Genomic DNA, 23151 nt, shown 5'->3' with positions numbered 1-23151 from the left:
CAACACCGCAGCACAGACTGTTAACGTTGCATTGCAACCAGAAGGCAAAAAGAAAAGACAGCTACTTTAACCATTTCCTTCAAGTTATTGAAAATAGGAGGTTCATAACAAACATAAGAATGAGAACAGATGCTTAAGTCTCCTCAAGAAGCTAAAGACAGTAGGAAATCATGGCTCTCTTGTTATAAAGACTAAAACTCCAACTGACTTTAAGCATAAAGCAAATGAGAAAGGCAGACCTGCTTTTACAATTCAGGGCAGGGACAGGGGTAAAAAAGACCAAACAATCCCCAAGCAGAAAAACTGCACAGCTCACCTCAACTGTTGGACAGATTTTATGAGCTAATTGCTTAACAGAACCATTTCCAACTCTTCTAATTTACCATTTCACTGTTAACACAGAAGTTGTGAGTGATCTGAGAATTGAAGCTCAGAAATTTCCATCACCACATTATCTAAGAATAGCGTAAGTATAGTAGGTATATAAGGAAGAACCAACATAACCCATGTAACTGCTTGTTTGATCAAAATTATACATGCACTTAATACCTCAACGAATTGTACCGAAAGGCAACAAATATTTTTAAATAGCATTACTGAAAAGACTTCATAAAGTACTGTTTTATAATGCAAAGCTTCCAAATACCTAACTGAGCTTCTGTAGTATATGTGGCTGCAATCCTAAACTACAGATTTCCCTTGCATCTGCAAGGTTAGGCAGAAGTAAATGAAGTCTTTACTGAAAACAGGCACAAAGAGGCCATTTACATGTGCTTTATCTGATTTATAGTAAAACTGATAAAAGTCTATAAACAGGCATTTAATTGGCCAGCACATAAATCACTAATTCAGCTCCCTGGAAGAGAAATTGGCAAGACTGATGTAAAGGATATTATAATCCTATTAAAATCTGACATGAACAACATCGTAAAGAGTATTTTACTATTTGTGATGATCATGCATTTGACAGTTAATTATGCAAAATTTACTCCACTGAGCTTAATAACAAGAAAAAAAGTCTACAAATCAGACAAGTGACTACCACATTTAAATTTGCCTCAAGAAACAGCTCCTTCTTTTAGAAGATATTACAGAAAAAATTTCATGTAACTCAAAGGCAAAAGTGCAACCAACAGAAACTCCATATAAGAACAAAATATGTTTGAGTACTCATAAATGGGAGTTATTATAGTATTTATAACAGTTTATTCTGGTGTACTACTTCTGTTGAGATTAATCTCATCAAACCTTAACCGTCCTCTGATCTATTTTACATATCCATCTTCAGCTGATATGAATCAGGTTTAGGCAACATTCTTCTCTGACCATAAAGGTAAGTCTTACTGGGTTAGCACAATCACACCTTTTATGTCTGGTATTCTACTGCAGCTTCCACAGGTAGAACTCCTGAATTGGCTTTTTAGATCTTTTGTCCCACACACTCCTTCTGAAAAATTCATTAAAACAGAAAGCCATCATCTTTTAGTTGACTCAATCGCCCTCAAAGACCTCTCTGCTTCTGGCATATTCTGACTGGTATTGAAGTTATCATTTGTTTTGCTGCTAACTTATTAGATTTTCCAACAACGTTGAAGCTTCAATGCATTTCAGACTGAACTTGGTGGAACAGATTTCTACAAGGTTCCTGGGCATCCACTTTAAGCAAATGCGAGTTAGGCATAAACATCCCCTTTCATACTTGCTCCTGAAGGTAGTTTTGGCTTCAGAATTTGAGCTTTGACTTCTCCTGTCTAGATCCCAGTAAGGTCACCTTGAGTTACCAGGAGCTCTAGTTTTAGACAACAGGCTATGGACTCTCAAACTGCTGTATGTAGAACAAGAGAGGTGTACTACACAAACTAGTCCCTTCATCCCATCCAAAAAAGTAATTTATGGCTGACAGCTTTCTCCATGAAAATCTTTTCCTCACATACCAACACACCACTCAAAGAGCCTAAAGCTGCTGCTGTCACCTTCTGTGTGCGCACAGGAAAAGCAATTCTTTCTTCGATGATCTTACCTACGCAACTAGTTTTGCACTAAATCCACTAATTTATTCTTGTAATTGCAACTTGGTTCACTCACAAAGGAAATATTAACATGGCCTCAAAATCATCAGTCCTCATGATTTCTTAAACCCAGTTAAAAACAAAAGGCTAGACATATACTATTTGTGAAATACTGAACTCAGGAAGAAAAGAGGCACTATTTTCTTCATTTTATTTTCTAAGAACTGCCTACTGTATTAACATGCCCAGATCTCATATTCAGCAATTGTCACAAAACTGATCACTTAGCACAAATTACAGATCATATTTTCCGAACACTGATAGGATGCTAAGACACAATATTTGTTTATCCTGTCAGACGTTTCTCACAGCCACACATCATCACCTTCAGAGTCTAACAACTGCATAACTCTCTAATTTTTAACTTAAATATCTGAATACAGAATCTTCTGAAAAATATTTCATATTGACCGATTTTAAAAAGGCCTGATTTTTATCTTCTCACAAGAGAATGCAATCATTGCAACTACATCAACACCAGCACACAGACTTTTGACAAGAAAATCAGATGCACCATTCAAGCAACTCCTGCAGGTCTCTGGCTAGTATGAGCGATTTTTCAAGTCAGCAGTGGTTCTTCCAATAAATGGGAGTATTATGTGCCATGAAGTAACAAAACAGATCCCTCCTCATGAGATTACAGTTGGGTTCCACTATTCTAAAACATATTTTTCATTTATTAAATTACAATAAAAATTTAACGTATACGGGAAGCATTTAAAGAACCAGAAAATAAAATACACTGAGTCTAAGCATCCTGAACTTTCATAATGTTAAAAATCCAAACAGTATGAGTTTCTTATCTGTCTCTTTACATGGAACCATGTTCAAGCTTAAAATCCTGAAATTCCAATATTCCCAAACATTAACAGGCTTGAACTCTGAGTTTAATAGTTTCCATCTGATATATCTGGTCCATTAAAAACAACATGCTCTTACAACTGACTTGCAGGAGGAAGACACTAGGAAACACCTCTAAAGGAATTATTTTGTTCTTTTCCAAAACAGAAAAGTTTTAGAAGTTTTGGACACAGATTCTCTGTGCATCATCCAAATTTTATAGCTTAAACTTCCCCACCTGCTCCCCTTCTTCCTATTAAGCACTCAGCTACTTAAACTCCATTAATTCTAAAATGCCTTGCCTTCAAGAAATGGAACCAACTGCACAGCAGGTGCTATTTCTAGATGCTCTCTGGATATTTTCAGATGTGCAAGAGGGAGTCTGGGTTTTTATACAGATACTTTGAATATAGTTTATAATTTTATTTACTACAAAGAAAAAAAAACCCTTCAAACAGAATGTCTTTCCTACAGGCTACTTCTTCCTCCATTTCAGAGACTCTCATTCCTCTTCCTCTCTGTGTCTTAGTAAGTGGGTAGTCCTCTTCCTTGCCAACTCCAAACTCTTTGTACTGCTTTAAATGGCCACAGAGTAATTGTGTCAGATCCCAGCTCCATAAAGAATTCCCCAGAATACAGTGGTCTCCTTTTAATCCAGATACAAGAGATAAGCAGCAGTGGGCTAGGAACAGGACTGCAGCTGGGAGTGGACCATTAGCATAAGGAAAATTCCATGCAGCAGTACACTGACATCCCCGTAACAGTGACTCTAACCAAGATCAGCCCTCTAGCTAATTAATAAAACAGGGATTTGCAAACAGTTTGCCATTGCTGGTGGCAGTACTCAATTAGCACTAGCAGCCTGTTCTCTAGATAAACCTTTAAACCTAATTATTACCCACCACACCTGTCAACACCTTGATGCTTGTCTCCTTCCATATACCTTTGCATGGAGACTGAAATCTCATTTCCCACCAACTGCAAATCAACCCTAACCCTTCATGCATCCATCACCACATTTCCCACTCTGACATGCCTCTGTTTTGCCCAGTGATCTCTAGCTCCACATGACTTGCTCAGCTCTCAGAATCCTTACAGCAGGCACTATGAGCAGAGCCAGATGAACTGACAGAAGCTGCTGCTATACACTGACAATTAATTCACAGCAAAACGTTCTTACTGTGCACTTTCCACTGCTCAGATAAGCATGTGCACACTGATAGCTGTGAACAGCTGTCACTGTGATGCTGCCCAGGATAACATAGATTAGGAATCTCTGTGTGCAAAAAGACACCTTTCAACCACCTGAACACCTTAAGACAGGTAGAGAAAATTCAAAGGTTAATTCCCTCTACAGCCTACTTTCAAGCTGGTGGTTTTGTGCTAAGTCTCAGAAATCATCCCATGTTTTTACAAGAGAGAAATAAAATTTTTAAAGGTTAGTAGTTGCTTTGTTAACTGAATCATACTGTGCATATGTTATACTTTTTCTTATATTACAGTATTATAATCTAATTATACCAAAGACTTTTTGGTAGGTATTAATGCTGTTAGCTTAGCATTAGTGTTTGCACTTCCTAATCTTCGGGTGTTCCTTTTATTTTTAGACTGAGATTTGCTAAAAGCTCAACATATTGTCTCAAGCCTTTATGGAAAAGTCAGCTGAAACTGAGCATGTTAATGGCAATGACTGAACACGTACAAAGAAGTTATTTACTACCCTGCATCATCACCGGAGGGAAGGTAGCAGTTTGAGGTTTCTCTTTCAGCTTCTCTTAATGAAATACGAATGTAGATAAGCACAGAAAAATATGGGGCCTAAGATCATCTTTGAAGCATAGGTGTTTTGAATAAACAACTGTCCACTCATATGCTTGTTTAATAAGAGGTAAACTTCCAATCCCAACCCACTCTCTATGGATGAAGAAGCACTTCCCCAGGGTAAAAGGCTCTGGGCTGAATCTCATAAGCAGGTGGTTAAACTGGAGCACCATAGTAGAATCAGCTCAAGTTGGAAGGGATCGCAGGAGATCTGTCGCATATCCTCCTCCTCAAAACAGGCTCAGCTGTGAGATGAGACCAGAGCTTTATCCACTTGGGTCTTGAAAACCTCTAAGGACAGCGATGACACAATCTCCCTGGGTACTTGCTCCACCACCTGACCATACTTACGGGAAAAAAACTTCCTCTCATGGCCATTCTGAACCTCTCCTTTCAAATTATATCTGTTTTATCTCATCCTCCCACTACGCACCACTGTCAAGAACCTGTCTGTCTTCTCAACAACCTCCCCTCAAGTCACTAGGGAGCTGCAGTTGGTCCCCACCTTGAAGCCAACTCTTCTCCAGGTTGAACAAGCTCGAGTCCCTCAGCCTGTCCTTGCAGGGCAAGTGCTCTAGCCCCGGGAAGTGTGATTGCCTTCACAGAACTTATTTCAGTTTATCAATAACTATCCCATACTGGGGGACCCAAACCTGGATGCAGTATCTAGATGTGATCTAATGAGTGCTCAGTAAAGGGGGATGATCACTTACTTTCCTTGATCTACTGGCTATGTGCCAGGTGACACAGCCCAGAATGCTGCTGGCCTCCTTTGCAGCCAAAGCACACTGCTGGCTTACATTCCCTTGCTGTCTGCCAGCACCCCAGGGCTTTTCCCACAGAGCTGTTCCCCTCAGCCCCTTCATTCCCCAACAAATTTCTTACTTTACTAAATATATGAATAAGAGTACGTTCATGTACTATAATTTTCCCTTCAGCTAGAACCAAATTCAAGTCATCTGAAGCCACAGAAAACTGTCACTGTGATTAAGACATGCTACCAGATGTAGGGTTAATTATTACTTTTTTTTAGTCTTGTCACTCTTCTTTCATCCTCCTATTTGCTACAACATTGTCCAAATTTCAGAGGGCATTCAAATGACTAAAGTCTTCTCAGATAATAGCCATAAGGTCTATAAACTACCTAAGGGTCTAAGATCTTAGCAACATGCTCTCTTTAAAAAAGGAGCAAATTAGAGAAATTCAAGTTAACTGTTAGCAGAATAATTCATAAAAGTATGCCTTTCAACCAAATAATGATAAGAATGACTTACCCAAAGCAAAACTGTATAGGGTTTTTTGTTGTTTGTTTGGGGGTTTTTGTTTTGTTTTTTTGAACTTACTAGTCACATATTTTATTAGCTGTTGACAAATACAGTAGGTAGATGCCCCAGACAGCACATACAGAGAACAAGGTACCTTGCTCTGGGACAGTACAGGAGGGATGCTTGAAACAAGATACTCTTTGTCCAAATGCATGCTTTGGTTCTCAGAGATAAACCTTTTTATTCTTGCTTTGTGCAGAGGAGCCAAATGTTACTCCACACTGGAAACAGGTTTGAAAATAAACAGCTGCTATATTCACAGAATAAGCCGCTGCAGAATGTGTGGTTAAAAGCAGAGAAAGAACCTTCTTTAGTATCACACTAGCCAGAAGTTGAGTCAATGCTGTAGAATATAGTCTCCAGTGTAATAAGAGCAACTAAAAAGACTCTCAAAATCTTCAAACTAGAGTCTAGAAAGACTGGAGCACTTGCCACTGGGGGGAGAAAGAAGGGTTTCACAAAACCATAATATCACTTGAATCTGACAACTTTGATCATAGGTTTACTCCCAAAGATGTTCATAAAAGTTGTAAGAGACTGGCTGAAAGAAATCTGGTCTGGTCTTTCTCCAAAGTTACAGTTCTTCACTAAATGTGTAAATCTAAGAGATTTAGCTAAACCACTACAAACAAAAGCAGCATAGATAAACAAGGCTTAGGCATCTTCAACCGGTTTTAAACTTTGTTTATATTTGTTTACTGTAATTGTGGAAAGGATTTATGATTCAATGTATGTCAAAGTGGAAAAACAGTTGGACCTGTAATACTTTATTATGTATCTTGATTTTAATAACCTTTTTACTCTTTTAAAAAGTAAACATTCTTTTCATTTCAAAAGTTAAAGAGAAATATAATGTTATCCAATTCATCCATGGTGGTGGTAGAGGGGAGAAGGTATGCTGCATTATACAAAGTTTGGTCTAAACACCAGGTTTTGGAGTATGTTCTACTCAAGGACAGAAAAATGGTAACATCAATGCAAGGGGAAAAAAATAATCTATTCCCACAAAAATATATATATATAGTTCTCCAATGAACACTAAAAAAAAAAAGAGATAGTAGTCCATTCAGACAGAACATGAATTATCACAGTACAGAGAAAATGAAAGCAATTTGAATTTTTAATCTACTAGAATACATCAGTGTGTTTACATCAAAATAATTTAATGTTTATAGAAGATGTGGAAGGGCTTTGATAGTTCAAAGAACTTTTTTTTTTTCAGCCACTTTGTGACTTGTCTTCTGAAAGCTAATCTGACCTGGCATGCTTTCAGTCATCTGAACTACATTTATATGCCAGTAACTTTTAAAACAAAATAACTGATGGTGTGTGAATCTTCATTTTTTCTAAATTTTTTTAAATGGTTTGGGGGATTTTCTGTAAACATAAAATATTCCTACCAACAACATTCAAAAAGGTATACTTCCTTTACATTAAAGGACAAATTATAAGTGTGAGTAAAGTTGGCAATGCTTTCTATTTTATTATCTAATACTATTATTAGATGACACAGAACCTAATTTTTCTCACATGATCTCTAACTGACTCGAAGTTGTCTAAATTATTTCTTTTAATTTAAGGTGATTGCTCTAGGCTTTTAGTTTTAAAGCATCATATATTATGGCATAATAATTTGGACATACAGATCATTAGCCACTTTTAAAAATACAGGCTCAAAAATTTATTTCAAAATTCAGAAGTCTTCATGGAATCCCATATTTCCAAACATCTCTATTTTATTCTATTCATTTTAAACATTGCTTAGATTTGTTTTCATGAATGAAAAGGCTTGACAGCGAATGGATTAACTTTCAGGCTGTCAGCTTACATAAAGACACAGTAACAGCTGAATCGTCTTTTTCTTCTCCTTGGAGGTCAGAAGACTACAGAAACATTTAGATAACAGTCAGTCAAATCTACAATAATTCAGATATTTTTATCCTCCTAAAACCAAACTCTTTTTTCCACCAACCACTGGGAATAAGTGCAGATTAATCCAACTAAACTGCCAAAGTAGTGCTCTGTATACCACCTGGTCTTTGGTTTGTGGACAGCTTGGTGTTTCTGAATCTTAATAACTGATGGACTATTATTGCCTACTAGAGACAGCAACAAGACTGCATCACTTACTGCACTTTGGGGATTAATGGGGTGTGAGAAAAACAAGACAGTAACACACAGTGAAATCCTGTCTTCACATAAAAAAAAAAGATCTTCTACTCGTTTAACTGAATCAAGGATTTAACTCAGAAAGTTAAGCTCCAGAAGAACTTAACTTTTAATAAATATGGAATTTAATTTTAGAAAAAAATAAGTAACATTTCCATGGGAAAAACATTTACTTTATATGTAGTATTCACTATTCCATAATTAGGCTCTGTCTTTAGTAATTTAAAGTAGCAGAATTCAGTAGGAAAACTCTTCCTGCCTGGCAGACACTCCAGCTCATCCTGAAAACCCACCAATTCAGCCAGCTACTTCAGAAGCACATCAATACTCCCTGGCTACTTGATACACACATCGAGACAGTCATTTTCTCTTAGTCCTCTGGGAAGCTTTTCTCTTGAGCATATGAATGTCTACATAATTATTTGTTTCCCTATGACAAGCACCTTTTACAGCAAGAATTGCAGTGTATCATATTCTAGTCATAAACTTGTTCTGAAACAAGTCTGTACGCCTTATAAACAAATCTGGAGAAGTCTTCCTATAGTTTATTTCTGGCTATTAAGAGTCAGAATAATAATGCAGGTGAGCTACTAAATGGCATCCATTGTAAAATAATCTGCCACTTGCCAGAAATCAAATCATTCTTGTTTTATACAGTTTATTAAATAAGACTTGTAGAAATAACGCTTATTTTGTATGAAAGAAAAAGTATAGCAGAAAAAAAATCCAGCCCATTACAAATGGAAAACACACCATTTAAGGTTACAAATATACATATTTGGGGCATTCAGACCTCCTTTGACTTACTGCAAGTGATATTCCTGTCACATAATCTTTTCTTATTAAGGAATAAATACCAAGATTCTTGAAAATAGTATTTGTGTCTAGATACTCCTCAGGAAACTTTTGGTTTTGTTAGCACTCAATGTTAAGTGCACATTTCACTGACAAAACCAGCTCATTTTAAAATTTACTATGTAAATATAATTGCAAATATAACAAGACACAGGTGCTGACGCCTCTTAAATAACATCCAAACACTAAATAAATATTGTATTTGAAATTTTGTTTAAAAGAATAAAGTTTCTACATAGCAAAAGCCTAAGGCAAAGATAGTTGTGCTAGATTAGAAATAAATAAAATAAACTTTAAAAATACCAGTGATTTTAAAGATATGTCAAGGCTTGAAACATTTGTTTCAGTCCTGCTACCAAACAGAGAAGATGAAAGCCAATATTTTAACTATTTTGAAAAATATTTTAAAGTAAGACAACACATTGACATACATTCTCTATGCAAATCCTGTTTTAAAAGGGAGTGAAGGAATACATTTTTCATTTGTTTGTTACCATGTTATTATTCTAGAAAATGGGTTGGTCCTCAGCATCACCTTTCCATGAGGCCTATATCAAACAACTAACCAGACCATATAATAAGTAAACAAACACTGAATGCCTAAATTGTATTATGCACAAACTGGAAACGGACAATATCTTTTCAAAAGCTGTTCAAGTATCCTTTCCTTCTTTCTTTCTTTATAATATCTAAAGGTATTCATCAATTTTCAAAGATCTACTATTTTACTCACTCTGCCTCTATGCTGATTAGTTTAGTTCAGAAAGTCAACATAAATAATAATGCAAGATGAGGATTATTTTGTTGACTAATCAAAGATCATATATTTACCTTCTGCAAGCATGTCTGGCACATCTGCTTGATATCTAGGCCCCACTCTGATTTCTCCCTTGTCTGCTAAAAGCGTTTTCAGTGATGGATCATACACCAATGAATAAAAAAAAGTATCCTAAAAAAGAAGACACATTTGCAACAGCATAGTAATTTTTAAAATTAGGTCTGTAAACCTGTAGCACTTTCCATTTGGAAATTATTAAAGGAACCCCACTTGCACGCTTTTGCAGAGCACAGGTTTGGTACCTTAATCCTTATTTTAAATAATGCACATGTATCATGAATACTTTTAAATGGCTAACTGAAGCCTATGTCATTGCTAGGAGTTATTTCAAAATAGAGCAATAATGAAAAGATTCATACACAAAAATATATCGATAGATTTGAAAAGAATGAACGCTAACTGCTTTTTGAATTTAACATGTTTCTTCCCCTAAATACTACCATACTGACTTTGCATTATAAATTACGTCTCAAAAAAGCATAAAACACTATCAGTGTCTGAAGAGGGCTTACACAAAAATAGTATTGGCATGTCTGGTACAGTCACCTGAAGTATAGGGCAAATCCTGTTTTCAGAAACATTTTTACTGATTATCAGTGATTTTGGTGTAGAAATTTAAAAATAAAAACGTGCTAATTTCAGCTAAAAACCTCTGTCTGTCTGATGTCATATTAAGCCACTCCAAAGAAAATATGTTTATTCTGAATCTATTTTGCAATACAATTCTCTTTCAAATTCTTGGGGAATTTTCTTCCCCTCTTGTAAAGCTAAGCATCCTAAATTTCTTCCACGGGAAATGAAAGTTGAGGAGATTCTTTCCATACAATAATTCAGAGCCCTTAAAATTAGACTCCTATGCTAAGTTGCCCTCTACAGGACCCTCTCTTCTCTCCCTGTCCACTGACTACAGGAAGACTCTTCTTTCTACAACACCGCTAAGGAAAAAAAAAAAAAAAAAAAAAGGAGAAAATGAGAAAATAAGGAAAAAAAAGCGCCATATGAATTCCCCCTTAAGTAGCCACTCCAGGAAAAAGTCTGTATATTTTTCTTTTGTAAGATGCCACATGAATTACTTCGAATTAATTATTTTCCAAATACAACTATATTAATAATAAAACTGTCATTTAAGAGTGCCAAATTTTTATCCAATAAGATTTTTAAAATCAGTGTTTTCAACATGATTTTCTAACTTATTCAAGAAAAATTTTCAAAATGTGGTCTCCCCATTTATTAAAAATACAGCCATAAAAAAAAAGCATAAACCCATCCCAATATTTACCCAAATAGAAGTCACATTACCTCTTTCTCCAGATATGACAGCACAGATTCTGTCTCATTCAGAAGTGCAACACTGCATTTTCCCCTACACAAACACAAGGAAGAACTGTTACTTTGTAAAAGTTCAAATTTTTATTGTGAAAAAGTTATTTGCAAGAAAACAATCTAGACATAGTTTAAGAATATAGTAAAATGCACGTTGCCATACTTCTAAGATATCAAAAATAGTATCAAAGCAACAAAATGAATGGCTGTACTGACCCAAGCACTCAAATACATAGGAATTCTGCCAAACTGGGAAATAGTTTCAGAAATAGAGAAACAATGAAGGAACAAGAGGTATTACGACAAACAATAAATACACATATAATTAATAAAAAGGCCTGGATGAATAAACATCACCTCCGAGTGACTTACCTCCAATAAGTTCAGTGCCTAAATTGAAAACAAATAACCCAAAATAGAAACAATATAAGGTTTACCAATGGCCTGTAGAAGTAAAGCACTTTTCCTTTTCGAATGGAATTATTTCTAATAATTACTCATGGAATTCTATTCATCTCTCCTATGGCCACATTAAAATGTTAACTACCACATTTTTGTGCAGGCTGCCAGTAGAAAGCTTCCCGTTATTCAGTAGTGGTACAGATCTGCCCATGTATAACACATGTAGATAACGCAACGGGAGTTTGCCCCACTACCCCCACCCCCTTCTCTCCCCTCTTTCTCATCCCCTTCTCCCTCAACATTACTTTGGCCTCAAATTACTCTGCTTCCAACTTCTCTGCAAATAATCTGCAGAATTATTTTTAACAAATGGTATTTTAAAGAAACACACATAGCTGCGGATGAAAAATGTTAAGTGTGCTGAATCATCTTGCTAGCAACTGGCATTTTTATGCTATCATTTTCAACTGAAGTACCATTTTATAATAATATATATTTCTTATCACTTACATACATCACCTTCTATTTCATGCACCTAAGTTTTATTCAGTTTCTATCAGTTTAGTCTGTATTTACCAGGAGGTTCCAGTGGCCTCATACATATGGCTACAGGACCTTTGCCCAGAACACCCTTCTCCCATCTTCTACCATGGAACAGAGCAGCAAACAAATATAGAAAAGGTAATTGTTTGCGGAAACCTTGATTTTAAGATAACACCAAAGAAGTTATTGCAAAAAGCACTGTTCATTTCAGTCAGTGCTGACTGTTAAACTCAACCATAAGCATTAGATGTCAATTGTTAAAGACTGATCGTTAAGCAAACATACCCAGCTAATGTCTTATTCATTACCATTGCACATCATAGGAAATGGGGTTAAATCACATTAAGTCTGCAGTACATAACCTCCTGAATTCCTCTTCATCTCCATATTTGTCAGGAGAACCACACCACCAAAGTGAAATGGTGGAAAGATGAGCGAGAAAAATCTGAGCACAATACAGAACAGCAGAGGAAAAGACTCCTGTAGTAGAGAAGTAGGAAAACCTCTCTATACCCGACCATGCATTTGAATGTCTCTTGAAGCTTTTGGCCTTGATAATTCCAGAACATCACTTCTAAAAATTAATTATATGTTGTACCATAAAGTCAGTTCGTCAACTTTATTTTAACTGATTTTTTTCTGTGTGTGTTAAAGGATAAATGGGAGTTTACCTTTCCAGTTTGCTTCTATTCCACATACCTCTAGTATGCTCTCTCTTCACTACAGCCTACCCTTATTTATCTCCAATTACTGCAGAGGCATTCCTTAGCTGTCATTGCGACTGCAAGAGTATTTTATTGACTGACCTTATACCTTATTGCTGGTAATTTAAAAAATTCATTTTATTTCAGTAAGAGACACGATTAATCCCCCTGGCATGTTTTCTAAGTGAGTGAATTTCTATTTGATGTTAACACTTCTTTGTACTGCATTTTAACCATCTAATGTCACAGAGTCACAGAGATGAGATTTTACATGCATGTATGGTATCTCACATGTATGGACTAGTCTCAAAAAAGACAATACTAGACATAAAGTAGTAGATACCACACTAAAATGAAAAAAAAAGCCATCTGAAAACAACAGAGTTAAAACCAGAAAAAAAAGTATCTGTATTACAGTTACCGGTTTCTATAATATAGAAACCTCTGATACTTTCTACAGAATCATTCAGGTTGGAAAAGACCCTTGGGATCATCAAGTCCAACCATCAGCCCTACTCTACAGAGTTCTCCCCTACACCATATCCCCCAGCGTCTCATCTAAACGACCCTTAAACACATCCAGGGATGGTGACTCCACCACCTCCCTGGGCAGCCTATTCCACTGTCTGACCACTCTTTCTGTGAAAATTTTTTTCCTAATGTCCAGTCTGAACCTCCCCTGTTGGAGTTTAAAGTAATTCCCTCTTGTTCTATCGCTAATTACCTGTGAGAAGAGACCAGCACCAACCTCTCTACAATGTCCTTTCAGGTAGCTGTAGAGAGTGATGAGGTCTCCCCTTGGCCGCCTTCTCCTCAAACTGAACAGTCCCAGCTCCTTCAATCGCTCCTCATAGGATTTGTTCTTCAGGCCCTTCACCAGCTTCGTTGCCCTCCTCTGCACTCACTCCAGCACCTCGATATCTCTCTTGTATTGAGGTGCCCAAAACTGGACACAATACTCCAGGTGTGGCCTCACCAGTGCAGAGTACAGGGGCAGTATTACCTCCCTACTTCTGCTGGTCACACTATTTCTAATACAAGCCAGGATGCCGTTGGCTTTCTTGGCCACCTGGGCACACTGCCAGCTCATGTTCAGCTGCTTGTCAATTAGAACTCCCAGATCCTTCTCTTCCAGACAGCTCTCCAGCCACACCTCCCCAAGCCTGTAGCCATGCATGGGGTTGTTGCAGCCCAAGTGCAGGGCCTGGCACTTGGCCTTGTTGAAGCTCATCCCGTTGACGTTGGCCCACCGATCCAATCTATCCAAGTCTCTCTGTAGACCCTCCCTATCCTCATGCAGATCGACACTCCCGCTTAACTTGGTATCATCTGCGAATTTACTGATGATACACTCTATGTCCTTATCAAGATCATCAATAAAGATGTTGAACAGAAATGGTCCCAGCACCGAGCCCTGAGGAACACCACTTGTGACTGGCCGCCAGCTGGATTTAGCTCCATTGACCACCATTCTCTGGGACCGTCCATCCAGCCAGTGCTTGATCCAGCAGACCGTACGCTCATCCAAGCCATGAGCAGCCAGTCTTTCTATGAGAATTCTATGGGGAACTGTGTTGAATGCTTTTCGAAAATCCAGGTAGACAATATCCATAGCCTTTCCCTCGTCCAATAGTCAGGTCATCTTGTCATAGAAGGAGATCGGGTTTGTCAGGCAGGACCTGCCTTTCATAAACCCATGCTGACTAGGCCTGATCCCCTGGTTGTCCATTACATGACTTTTAACGGCACTCAAGATGATCTGCTCCATGACCTTCCCCAGTACCAAGGTCAGACTGACAGGTCTATAGTCTCCTAGATCCTCCTTTCTGCCTCTGTTTAGAATCTTTACAAAACACAGAAAAGCCTACTGTTTACATATCCCCTCTTCCTCTTCTCTTCCATCAGAGGAAAATCCTCTCAGCCTATTGTAAATGGTCTACTGGGTTGAACCAAGCATCTAGCTCATTATATTGTCTCCGGCATCTCTCAATCATGGATGCCTAGGAAATAAGTGAATACAGATTTGCAGTGATATGTCCCTAAATATTCTCCAACCACCACTGCACTTTTCACCCTTTCTTCCAGTACTAATAATCAAAATGCCCTGGAGAGAAAGTTACGTGGGTTAAACCACATTACGACAAGACTTGGGAGTTCTTTCTCTAAGGCATGTATCTAAACACTCTGAGCTTCTCTGGATTTAAATACAATATTCTCCTCCTCACAGTGTTCTGGAACTTTGTTCATTGATTTTTTTAAACAATTTCAGATAATTGAGACAGATGGAGTTGTATCAAATATAGAATCAATGTAACAGGATAAAATCTGACTATTCTAGCATAGAGAAAAACAAGGGGGGAGCTAGCTACCTACAGAGACAAGAGGACATACACTGTATTTACCAGACTGCAAAATCAGTTGCACACCAAAATAATATGATACCCTCTTTGCAAAGACACTAGGATTTCTGAAAGTTCTATTCTTTAGACTGGTAAAGTATAATGCTACAGTTTCACTGTTCTATTGCTGGAGTCTCCTGTCTGAAATGTGTCACAAAAACTAAGCAAACTAAGGCAAAAATTACAAAGAACTACCCAGCTTCCATGAAATGAAAAAAAAAAAAAAAAAAAACAAAAAAAAAACCAACCAAAAAAAAAACCACACAAAACCCCACACAACAACTGGAGAGTTGTTTACTATTTATTCAGATGTGAAACCTTCTTCCTCTTATCTGACTCCCATTCTCTGATTTATGCTATACTACTCCAACAAGCAGCATTCTTGACTTAATGGGTATCAACAAGGTGAATTACTAGTAAATAGCATCAGAAGGTCTCAATGACGTTAAGATTACATATCTGGTTTTGACCTTTTCCTCACAATGAAAAACATTCAGAAAAATTATTTTTACTTCCTACAGAATTACGCAAAAATTATCTTGTATGAATGTTGAGGGAAAATTTCAGATACCTCAGCAATGTACAAATAACCGCAAACAAAAAAATCAGTTAGCTTTTATGTCTTCACTTACAGTTTAATTCTGATGAGACTAAATTGTCCCTTCAGAATCCTTCCTGCTCTTAGATGTACTTTGAACTGGTCACAAATAAGAAGTTCTTCCATTGAGCTGACAACAATACCAACAAAGCTTGTTATATTATTAAATCAGTCAGCAATAAAAAGTAATTTAGAGGTCTTGCAGTAAAAGGAGACAATGAAGCTTGCCTATATATATGCTCATGGTATTACCAACCTCTATCATATAAACCACTCAGGATTCAATTGCTTCCCCTGTCCTAGGAACCAGAGCTACAACTCATTATTTTTTTCTTTCTTTAAAGCATTAACCATGTGAAAACCGTCAAATGTTACACCTTCCTCTGTTCTCATCTGTTAGATGCTCTTATCTGCTTGTAATTTTTTTTATGTTTCAGGTGACTCCACCAGTAGGTTGACTATTCCTGATCTTTTACAGCCATCAGCTAAGGGATGCCTAACAACCAATTTCTTCATGCCTACAACACACTTCCATACCTCAGCAAAGCCCTTCTGTTACAACATAGAAATGAGACTCAAACACTTCCCACAAAAATACTCTAAAATACTACTTTGGAAAAAATGCCTTAATGATTTTGTAGAAAAGGATTTATTTAAACAGCCCAAACAGAAAGTCAGGACCATAAAGTCCCAAAACCAAAATGCTAGCCATCTACAACTGAAGCAGCAAAGCACAGAGGTGCTAATAAGGATTATAAGGAAATGGCAAGACATACTAGTCATCATGGTAGGTAGAAGTCTCAGTGCAGTGAACATAAGGATATAATGACTTATTCCACTCCTCCCCCCCCCTGTTTTGAGGAGCTTTTTTTAAATTATTATTTCTTTTACTGTGGACCAAAGAAAAGGAGCATCAAAACAAAGAACCAGAAAATAAATGGCAGCTTTGTGAGACAGTCATAGATAAGACTGTCTTGGACAACTCAATAAGGAGCTACTCAAAATTAACACTCTATATGAGATGTCAGTTGGCATGTGAGTCCTGAAGGAGAGATTTCAAAGAGAGTAAGCAGAGATAGGACCTAACAGGCCTTGAAAACTAAAGACAAGAAAGCTCCACATTTGAGTGAGACCCAATGGAGGAATGAAAAGCATGTGGGAACATTATTCAGACGAGACCATGACAACAATCAGTATTTAGAACAGAGAAGTACAAGACTGCCCTTACTAACCTGTTCCAGTGAAGACAAGACAATGATAACCAGCCCAAGAATTCAAGCTGTACAGAAAAAGTTGCACCAAGGCTATTATACAAGATAAGATTATGAAAACATTTCAACATAGCCTGGCTAAACAACCTAGAGCAAAACACCAAATTCTCCAGAAGATACACTTAATAGCATATCTGGGAAAGAAAAAATTAGACTTCTTGTTTGCACTGTCTGTCTAACTGTCATTTAATAAGTTTTTTCTTAAAAAGTAATCAAAAATATAGTTTCAAATATTTACCAAAATTTTAAAAAACTGATGCAAACTCTGATCTTTTAAAACTACCAAAATGAATTGAAATCAACATCAACTGTCTTGATCTTTTAAAGTCCTTGTCTGTTTCAGCACAACCCCTACTTTTAAACCAGTGGAAAGCTCTACAATTCCCATTCTGCTATTCTTGCAGGCTATTTCTTCATGTTTTCACCAAATGAATAAAACAGCCTATGGAACAAATCTTATTTTAATAAGGATTCCTTGGGACAGGAGGTATGCAAACAAAAATTACAGAAAGAAATTACAAAAGAAACAAAATGCTTAGTGCCTGTTAACCAGGACAAACCATCGGAGTGGAAAAGGCAGCCTCACGGGTACGGTATCACATCATCTAAGTTTCCTATTGGAACGTAGATGCAGTTTGGGTGACATTGATGCAGTGCAAGAACTCATTGCTCTGGGTTCCCACCAAGTCAGCGAAACTTGATAAGTGTTGGTCATTCAGATACAAGTTGAGGAAAGAAAATAATATATGCAGGCATGATCCCACAGACTTTGAAATTCTGCTATTAACAATTATTAATAGCCCTCCTGAATATGACAGAATTATGTTGGGTAATTCTGTACAGATACACCAATTGTCTCTTGCTGATCTTGATGAAGAAATGTTGGTCTCTCAGTAGAGATTTGGAACACAGAAGTGTGAGTCACTAACTAGACAGTCTGAGAATAAAATGAAAGAATATTAGGAAATATTATGCTTGTGAGGAAAATCTGATTTGATTTTAACATATGCTGTTACTTCAGTGACAACCAGAGATTAAACTAAAAAAGAAAGTACATAATGAAGAGGGGCAGAAAGGTTTTGTGCAGGAGTAGAACTCAGGAGAAACCTTTCCCATATTCAGCATAAAGGGAAAAAGGGGGGAAAAAAGGCACAAATATTGAGTAGAGGAGGAGAGAGATACCTTAAATAAAGAAGGTTTTTCCTTAACTGTCTTAAATGGGAAAGTGTTTCGAAGATTACCAAATAACCACTCTGAGCCAAGTCTTGATCCCTTAACAAGCCGTCTAAATTGCAATGATGATCACCAAACCACAGACTAGGAACTGCAGAGTCCAAAGAGCTTCTGATAATTATATGAAATTGATTCCCCAGTTATGGAAAGCCGATACTAAGAGTACATGCATATTTTACTTTTAAGAGAAGTTTAAGGGGCACAGAACGATGCTGACAGACATGTACTAAAGTCTTTATAGCAAATTTCAAGTTCTCCAGATTGCAGAGATATTTACAACTGGACAGCAACTGCTCAACACTAAAAACAAGAAAACAGAAGCATCATCATTGTGATTTAAATCTGCAACAGACCCCTAACTAGAGTTTGACTTTTAAAATATTCAATCAGTATCTATAATTAACAGAACAAAGATCTTCATTTTATTGATTCATACTTAATTGACTGCAGTTTGGCTCTGCTCATTTACAGAGCTGTTTTAAACACAAGAAAAAAAAAAAAAACAGCAAGCAAAAAACATTTGATAGGTGAATACTACTGGAATCTGTGTCTCCAACAAAATTATACCAATCTCCCAAACAGTACAAGGTTGTGTATCTGTGGCCAAAAGATAGATAAATAAACTTGGTATTACCTGATTAACACTCTCCTGATCAAATAAAATTAAAAACAGAATGTACAGCAATTTATGTGCATCTAAATGAACCAGTAAATGCTTGACATCTAAACATATGCATAAGATCATACGGATGGCCCAGGCTTTTTATGCTACATGTGGCTTTTAGTCAAAAAATTCAGTTTTAATCTTAATTAAAGCTGGAGTGCTGATTTTGAGCACTCAAAATCGGTAAGATTTAAAGGCAATCTCTTGGAGCAATCATGCACAACTGACAGATTCAAACGTAATTTGTAGATAACATTCAATTTTTTTTGAGTATTCTTAAGGTTCCAACTTTTATATAGTTCTCACCACTGTTGTCTAGTCACAATCTAAACAGGACAAAGTATTCAAATTGTGAAATAAATTTACAAAAGACAAAATTAAAGAAGACTTTGCATTCAGTAACAATTTACGTGGTTTATGTGTTTAAAGTACTACGCAGTTAGATGAAAAGCCAAAGCATTCAACAGCTTTACCAGAGTACCTTACCTTAATAGTTGCAGAAAATGTTAAGAGGTAAATGTATGAATCTATGAATGTACGCACATTTGAAACAAGCTTTAACACATTATCACTTAAAACTGGATTTACACTAGTATTGCTCCAGTCTACATCACCGACGGAATCTTGTGTTCTGTAGCTGAGAAGGGTTTGCAAGAAAACACTGAGTAGAGAGAACAATGCGCTGAGTGCCACAGAGAAATGTAAATGTTTTCTTGGTCTGGGCACAATAGAACTATGTGTTTTGATACCTCAAAATAAGCATACTTTCTATAAACTATTGTAGGAAACTCAAGTCATTGATATTTTTCCTCTAAGGATTAATTCATGCTAAAAAGTAAAAAATCGCTACTTTTAGCACAGCAACAGCAATGCTCATGTATTGAAAAAAACACAGGAGGCCGGTTAGGAATGATTTTTCACAGAATCACAGAATCATTTAGGCTGGAAAAGACCTTTAAGATCATCGAGTCCACTACAAGGTTGCCCAGCTCAGAAGCAAAGCACATCACTCCATGCAACTGAACTTAAAAGTTTTGCACTATATGAAAGACTCCCACTTTGCAATTATATCACTAGAAGGGAAATATGTAATGATTTTCAGGTATTTAAGTGACAACCTTCCACCACTAGTACTGGCAGTTGACCACATCCAAAAACAAGATTCTGGCCTATGTTGAATTTTCATCTTAATTCATGTAAGAATTCTCCAAATTCTATTGAAAAAGAAAAAACCCCCAAACAAGCAGACATGCTTCAAAAGTCCCTTTGCTCTACATAAACTCAATCCAGAAAGGAAGAATTCCTTTCTTAACAATCCAAATCATCAGGTAAGCACATTCCTATGCAAAACAGATTCACTCCTTATCCAGTCTGATTTGTGCCAGAAAATAAATCAGGTTTATAAGGCTCAAAGTAAGCTTTTAAAAGTTAGCTACTGTATCTCATATATATATACACACACACATACACACAGAGGTATATAAATTCATCACACACCACCACCCTGTATGTCAGAAACTTCTACTTCGCCAAGAATGCCAAAACTAGAAATCCTGAGGTAGTACCACTAAATGCTAAGGTGCCATGCCTTAAAAAGTTGCAACATTTCTTCTATAAAATGACCTGCCCTATCTGGCTTAAGCTTCAGACCATTTGCTGTGTTTTAAATGAAAGAATCCCACATTCAGAAAAAAGTATTTCTCTACACCTTAACCTTAGTTGTTTGAAGTAACAATATTTGCAAGTCCTGATGAGATCATGAAAAAAAAAGTGCAGCATAAAGCAAGCTGTATGATAAAACAGTTATTTATTATGCATCTAAAAATCATCACACCCTTATAGGCAGCTTGTAAGCACTACATGTTTTTATAAACGGCACATACTTGTGCTACTTTTTCTGATATGTCTACAAAGTGGTACCAAAGTTACTTTAGTCTACCCAGTATCTAGGGGATAATTTAACCAAAAATACAAAACCAAACCAAACCAAACAACAAAACAAAATGAAACAAACACCCCCCACCCTACCCCACCCCCCAAAAAAACCCCACAACCACCAAACAAGACCAAAAAAACAAACTGAAAAAAAAAAGACACCGTGTTCTAGACTGCATTATTGATCAGAATGATGTCAAAAGATATAGAGAAAAAGAGAGTAAAAATGTATTAAACTAATACAGGGAAAAATTTCAGGACTGAGGGAAACCAAGATTCTTACAGCTTAATACTTTAGAAGATTAAATACACTCTTTACATGCTTAAATGTGAAAATATGCAGAGGCTCAAAATTCCTTGATAAAAATTAAGAGCTCCTCTAACGATAGTCCATTTGGAAGCCCTTTAATGTCACATATGCACAGGCATTCTGCACAAACACTCACCTTATCCCCAATCCTATTAATGAGTTCTTAATAAAATGATCTTATGCAATCACAATCTTTGAAAGGCTCATGAAGTCCTTTCTGTGTGGGAACGGAATAAATCAAGCCAAGAGCATTTTAGGATAGTTTGGGGTTTGTTGTTTTGGGTTTCTTTTGGTTTGTTTTTTAAATAAAGGGTATGTATGAGAAGAGTTCATAAAATAGAACTGAAGATTTCAGAATCAGAGTTCAGAAAGTTTTTCTGAATTAAGGCCATAGATACACAGAAAGCTTGAATTTGCTGCTTATGCCAAGCAACAAATATAATCCCCTAAGAAATAAAAGAAACAGTTAATCCAATGACAGATTAAATAAATATTCCCCATTAAAGATTAGGGCGTATATTTATTATAGTTATTTGAAAAATCTCCATAATGACAAACATGCACATAATGCACAGGTATCATACACAGTCATGTTGAGTGCAGAAATCAAGCTCAGCAAGAAATTTTAGCATCTTGAAACTGTGTGCAAGACAAGCAAAAAGGATTCAGTGAAAACACAGTCTCCAAGAGAAAAAAAAAATAAAAGAAATACTATGTGACAAGAATCCTTCCCCTTATAAAAAGAGTAGACCAGTACAAAACACATGTAATTAGCAACTGATAAAACTATAAATACGGTAAATTATCCATCGCTTGGAAGTTTGTCAGCCAAGCATGGATGTCCCACTGAAATACACAATTTAATTCAAGCACAAACAGTTGGGATCACGTCAACAGTTACTGCACAACACTGGGTGGCCTGAATCAGGTAAAAGAGCAACTAAAGAGGTCATGACAATCTCATACTGCTCTTCTTTGGTCCCAGGGAAGGACTCTTAAAAACTTGTATTCAAACTATAATTTACCAGAAAGATTGTTGAACAGAAGTAATTTAGAAAATTTAATTTTTATTCACTCATGATAAATATTTGTCACCCTGCTGTAACTAAGAATTTTGACATAGTAGTTTATTCTTTAACCCTAACAAAAACCACACAACTGCATCAGCCAAATAGATCACCAACATTAGAGCAACCAAAGTGATTACATATTTAAAATCCTCTCTCCCCTTCACAAATGGCCACCACTCTTTCAAACTCTTCTCCACTCTCAAGCTGTTTTGATGTTAGTCAAATGGTCTGTATACAAGCTTCTTTGCATAAATTAGGTTGTTTTTTTTTTCAAAGGGGGCATGTGTGTTATTGCAGTATAGAGCAGTCTAAAAGATTCACACCTGATTTTTACTACATCTGAGAAGGCTTGGCTTATGTATGCTTTCCAAACACTTAAAATAAAATAATAATAATAAAAAATAAACAAACACAAAAAACACAACCCCAAGACAAACACAGTTATTGGCAAACAAGAACTAAGCAAAGATAATGAAATGGCAAGATAAATCCTGATGGATAAATTCTTCTACACAACTCATATGAAGTATTAAATTTAAAATCAATTACAAATGATCTTAGAAGTCAACGCAATTCTTACAGCAATCTAAATCACCTCTTAACTCTTGAGCTCTTAAGAATGAAAAATAAATTTAAAGCCCAAATCAGGTAACCATTTGCAGCTTTTTATACAAGGCACCCATTTCACCATGTGCTAAGTTTTATGGTGAATTTTACAACACTGGCAAACAATTTCATCTTTATAACAACTTTCAACTTTTCCCCTGTGCCTTCTCATGCCT

At 36.5% G+C, this 23151-nt stretch overlaps 1 protein-coding gene across 2 annotated transcripts in view; it reads right to left on the bottom strand.

Moving 5' to 3' along the window:
• The window catches only part of MTA3 (metastasis associated 1 family member 3), a 142393-nt gene that overhangs the window by 92543 nt on the left and 26699 nt on the right, over window positions 1–23151 (bottom strand). For both annotated transcript variants that reach the window (XM_074818021.1, XM_074818022.1), the window contains exons 5-6: window positions 11217–11280; window positions 9911–10028 (exon numbers count right to left, since the gene is read on the bottom strand). In XM_074818021.1, coding sequence (XP_074674122.1) covers window positions 9911–10028; window positions 11217–11280 — 182 coding nt within the window. The remainder of the gene's footprint in view (window positions 1–9910; window positions 10029–11216; window positions 11281–23151) is intronic.

Source organism: Strix aluco, chromosome 3, assembly GCF_031877795.1.
Source record: "Strix aluco isolate bStrAlu1 chromosome 3, bStrAlu1.hap1, whole genome shotgun sequence".
Classification (NCBI taxonomy): Eukaryota; Metazoa; Chordata; class Aves; order Strigiformes; family Strigidae; genus Strix; species Strix aluco.
The sequence above is the reverse complement of the archived record's forward strand: the minus strand, read 5'-3'. Positions and strand labels throughout refer to the sequence as shown.